Source organism: Lygodium microphyllum, chromosome 7, assembly GCF_053477565.2.
Source record: "Lygodium microphyllum isolate KBCC chromosome 7, Lygodium_microphyllum_v1.1.10, whole genome shotgun sequence".
Classification (NCBI taxonomy): domain Eukaryota; kingdom Viridiplantae; phylum Streptophyta; class Polypodiopsida; order Schizaeales; family Lygodiaceae; genus Lygodium; species Lygodium microphyllum.
Window position 1 is genome coordinate 112837522 of NC_141141.1, and position 5467 is coordinate 112842988.

The 5467-nt window shown below is 45.1% G+C and overlaps 1 protein-coding gene across 1 annotated transcript; it reads right to left on the reverse strand.

Moving 5' to 3' along the window:
• Window positions 1-487: 487 nt before the first annotated feature.
• LOC148033846 (uncharacterized) lies at window positions 488-882 on the reverse strand. Its single transcript, XM_087682369.1, has one exon. The coding sequence runs from the start codon at window positions 811-813 to the stop codon at window positions 643-645; it is 171 nt and encodes a 56-aa protein (XP_087538495.1). The 5' UTR covers window positions 814-882; the 3' UTR covers window positions 488-642.
• Window positions 883-5467: the final 4585 nt, after the last annotated feature.

A 5467-nucleotide genomic window follows, 5' to 3' on the forward strand; every position in this document is an offset into this window, starting at 1 on the left:
TCAAGTTTTTAATGCATTATGTATAGGGGCTAAAACACATATCAATATGAGGGCTTGTGCCAACCCTCCTTGTATAGGTTCATGCAAATTATTTGTCCTTTGTTTTAAGAGTCTAGTTGCGAGTACAAGAGGAATTAAGACTTGGATGGTTATAAAGGATTGTGATAGAGATAAGCATAGTATGCACAATGTATGAGAAGGGATAACCTAGCTAGATGGTACTATGAACGATTGTAGAAGAGAGGCGGTCCATGTGTAGAGGAGATGTGTGAGAGGATCTTTAGGTGAAAGATTGTACTTAGCCATACTGGTGTCGTCCATAAGAGAAGAAATACCTTGGTGAGGCATGCTTTTGTAGAAGAAACATTGGCTATATTTCATTTGTAAGCACACTAAAATCATTAAAATCCCATCATTGGATCCGAGATCGGGCCACAAATGCTTCATTAGATACTACACCACAATAAACTTTATAACATATGCAAGTTATTACAGAAGTGATCTGATATACTCGACAACTATATGCGATCATATATGTCGTTGGTTTCCCTAGTATAGGAAGGAGGGATGTTGTGAAATCCCCGTCTGTTTATTGAAGCAGGCACAGATAAAGCGAGAGGAGAGATAATATGTGAGAACTAGCTAGTCGTAGTAGAGGTGGAGGTCGAAGGAGAGCGTCCATCGGGCGGGGGCGGGCTTAGACACGAGCTCCACGAGGCGGTTCGTGGCGAACCCGCGCGCCAGCAGGAAGTCGCCGGTGCCGCCCACCACCGTCAGGATGCGCTCGGCATCCGACTCCACCATCTGCCCCATCAAGCACACCGTGCCCTTGCGCGCCCCGTCGTCGATGGTGACCGTGAAGACGTGGAACAGCACCAGGCCCTTGAGGCTCTGAGGGTGCCTTATTGCGTCTCAATCTCTCACGAGGGCCCCATGAAGTAAAGACCAGCAAGTACCCAATTATTGTTGTTCGCGCAGAAACATCGCTACCTAATTTCACGAATGTCACGTAAACTCATTATCAAAGTTACGTCTCTAACGCCAATCAACAATTTCAGAGTCCAAGACGCCTCTAGGGTCTCGGCTCTTATAGTCGTCGCAGGGGTCGGAGCAGCTAGATTCTATAGGTTATTGGGAAGAGGAGCAGCTCGATTCTAGAGGTTATTGGGGCCTGTCTTCCCTGTGCGCGTACTTATCACTTTGACCAAGAATTTTCCTTCCCACTCATATTTCCAAATTGAAAAATTTTAATATTTTTCAAAGAATTTATCATTCCAAACCTTGTAGTATTAGGGTGGTTACACATAGGGTGGGCAGACGGGTTGCATGTTAAAAGAAAGTGTCTAGACCTCTAGGGTTTTGAATATCATTGGACCCAGAATTCATGCGCGGCGGACATTTTTGGGTGGGGGATATCCCCCACCTAGACTTTTGTCCTCGCCCAACCACTAAAGGAGAACTCCTTTTCCATAAAAAGTTGAAGAAGCATGTGACAGATATTGAACTCTCGCCAATAGAAACGAGTGTCAATTCCTACAACTAGTGGGCCAAAGTCCATTTGGGGTTAAAGTATCGTGTGCCCTCTATGTAAGCATTAGAGCAGAGAGTTTTTGCACTACCCTTACCATTCGGGGTAGTGTGTAATCAACCTTAGTTTTCATAACTTAGTACTCATGTGAATCTCTCTCTCTCTCTCTGTGTCTCTCTCTCTCCCCCCAAATTGTTGGTAAAATGGGAGCATGAAACAAGGGTGGAGGAGGCATAGTTATGGAAAGTGAAGCATAAAAGTATAAGAAAGAAGAACTACCCCATAGAAGCATGAGACCTAGGACCATGTGATCACTACAACAAAAAGGCTCCATAGACGCGCTTGTGTAAAATATTACACGGCGCAGCGAACAGAATCTGAGAAAGAGATGGAGAGTACATAACAGATAAGAGGAGAATCAGTAAATTCTTTAACTCCAAACAACTGATACAAAGATGGCTCTGTCCACCCATGCGCTTCCACTGCGTGAAGCTTAGATGGCGATCTAGATAGAAGATAGGTGAAGAGCTTAAGGCTAGCTGGAATAACAACTCTGACTGGGTGAAAGATGAGTGAGTGATGGCTGCGAAGGGGTTTAGCTTTTATAGCCCGCGAAGGTTGTTAGGTCGGCCTGCTGACCAACCTACCATATGAGCCTCCACTAGTCAGCTAGGGAATATTCCCTTTACCATCGGGCCGCAGCCAAGGGCCGCTTCCGCAGCCCCCGGACCCCACAATAGGGGCCCCTTTTAACTCCCTTACACCGCAACTCGATGCAATGCACCTCGAGTTGCTACCAGCTTAACCACTCCGTCTAACCCAAAGATTAGACCCACAATGGTCACCTTTTTGCCATCCGGTCACATAGACCTCATCTGATATACAAGTCAGGACTCCACCAATGTCCGGGCTCACACTTGGCTTCTCCTCATAATGGGGCCCTTACAACTTTGAGCACCATGGATCATTGGTAGCACCTAATGAGGGTGGGGCATTGATCATATCTAACACCCCCCCTCAATGTCCACCCATAGGTGAACTATCTCCTCGGCCCAATGCCGAGTCTTTGAAGATGAACTTGAAGCAGATCCTTCATAAGTGCTTTGGTGAAGATATCTGCTCCATTCTCCTCTGTTGGACAGTAGACAAATTCCACTATCCCATCCTCCATCAAATCACGCACATAGTGATACTGGATCTCTATATGTTTGGTGCGTGCATGAAACACTAGATTTTTGGCAATGGTGATGCAACTCTGATTGTCACATCTCAGCACAGTTGGTTCTTCATCCTGCACTCCCATATGCCATAGAATCCTTCTCAACCATACGGCCTCACATGCAGCAAAACAAGCTGCCTTGTACTTTGCTTCGGTAGAAGACAATGCCACTGTTGGTTGCTTCTTACTAATCCAAGAGAAAATTCCTGAACCCAAAGAGAAACAATAACCAGAAACTCACTTCCTGGAATCAATGTCTCCTGCCCAATCTGAGTCATAGTTCCCCACAAGAGAGGTTCCGAAACTGTATGTGATACCATAGTCAAGAGTTTTCTTCCAGTATCTGAGCACCCACATCCCAGCCTTCCAATGACTCTCATGAGGTTTGTTTGAGAACCTACTCAAAACACCAACAGCAAAACTGATATCTGGTCTGGTGTTACACAAGTAGATCAGACTACCGACCAACCTCCTATACCTCCCAATGTCTGCTAGTGCTGATGTATCCTCGACGGATAACTTTGCATTCACCTCCATAGGTGTAGCTATCTCCTTGCACTCGGTCATGCCAAATGCCTTCAAGATCTCCCATGCATACTTCTTCTGAGAGATGAAGATCTTTCCTGGCTCTTGCTAGACTTCAATCCCCAAACAATAGTGCAACAAGCCCAAGTCTGTCATTTCAAACTCAGAACTCAAAGCCTTTCAAGTTTGGTTGATTATATCTTCATAGTCACCTGTAACAAGAAGGTCGTCCATATATAGGACAATCACTACAGACTTTTTACCATCCCTGTAAACATACAAGTTAGCATCTGAGGCACATCTTTTGAAGTTTAGGTTTAAAAAGAACCTATCTATCCGCTGGTACCATGCTCTGGGGGCTTGTTTCAGCCCATACAATGCCTTCTTCAGTTTACACACTTTATTCTCAGAATGGGGGGCCTCAAACCCTGGTGGCTGAGCCACGTACACCTCCTCCTTGAGGTCACCATTTAAGAACGTTGACTTAACATCCATTTGGTACACTGGCCACTTCTTGTGGGCAGCCACTGCAAGTACCGTGCGAATAGTGGTCATTCTGGCAGTTGGGGTAAATGACTCTTGAAAATCAAACCCTTCAACTTGTGAAAATCCTTGGGCAACAAGTCTAGCTTTGTACTTTTCTAAGGTACCATCAGCCTTATACTTTACCTTCCAGATCCACTTGGTGCCAATAACCTTCCGCTTTGCTGGTCGATCCACTAGCTCCCAAGTGTCATTCTTCATTATGCTGTCATACTCCGCCTGCATAGCAGCCTTCCATGATGGATTTGCAAGTGCTTCTTCTAAGTCAGTTGGCTCCTTTACTTCTCTCATAATCTCAACCATCAAGGCCATATTGACTATGTGAGCAGAAGCCCTCCTTTGCTCCTCTATTCTCTGAGACCTCCTTGGTCCGTCTGCCTTCTCCTCAACAGATGCAGGCATAGGATTATTGTGGTCATAGAATTGCTTCACCCAGCGCGGCAATGGCTTTTCCGGTGGGGTGATGTCAGGTTGGTGAACTTTTTCCTCATCATCTGAAGATGATACTTCCTCCTCCTTAAGGATAGGGATAGCTCTCGGGACAGGTTCATAGTGGACTACTTCTTCGCTTGATGATAAAGTGGAAGAACTTGCCTTCTCCTCCTCCACTGTATGTGGCTCCTCCTTGAACACCACATCATGGCTCGCGATGATCTTCTTTGCCTCTTGGTCATATAATTTGTAAGCCTTCTGCTCATCACTATAACCCAAGAAGATACATTTTCTGCTTTTTGGTTGTAACTTGTTTCTCTTCTCATCTGGAACATGTGCATAACATTCGCATCCAAAAATTCTGAAATGTGAGACAGATGGTTTCTTACCAGTGTAAGCCTCATGAGGTGGTTTTCCCTTGAGAGCCTTTGTATAGCTTTGATTTAGAATGTAGACTGCAGTATTAACAGCTTCAACCCAAAAATGGTTAGGCAATCCCTTGCCCTTTAGCATGCATCTTGCCATCTCCACAATGGTGCGATTCTTGCGTTCCACAACACCGTTCTGCTGAGGTGTGTGAGGCATCATCAATTGACGCTTGATCCCTTTGCTCTTGCAAAAGCCTTCAAACTCCTTTGAGTTGAACTCACCACCACCATCTGTTCTAAATTTCTTCACACTTTTCCCTGTTTCATTCTCAACAAGTATTAGCCATTCTTTAAACTTACCAAAAGCTTGAGCCTTATCACGAAGTAAGTACACCCACATCTTCCTACTGTAGTCGTCGACAATCAACATAAAATAAGAAGATCCCCCCAAGGCCTGTGTAGGCATCTTACCACACAAGTCAGCATGCACCAACTCTAGAGGAGCCTGTGCTCTATTCTTGCTTTCTTGTGGAAATGCCTTTCTCTGTTGCTTGCTCATCATACAAGCTTCACATGGTTCCTTCAATTCAGTTATTGTAGGTAGGTGAGCAACCATACCTTGCTTTTGCATCTCCTTCAATACTGCAAATCCGATGTGTCCAAACCTTTCATGCCAAAGCTTACTTGTGCCCACTCCAGCGGTGGCTGTAAGAGCACTTAGCTCATACAGGTTGTTCCTTCTTTCTCCTTTGCCAACAATTGTGCCAGCACTATCAATAATTTCTGCACCTGTCTTCTTGAACCTCACTTCATGACCAAGATCAGTTATGGCAGCAACTGATAAGAGATTTC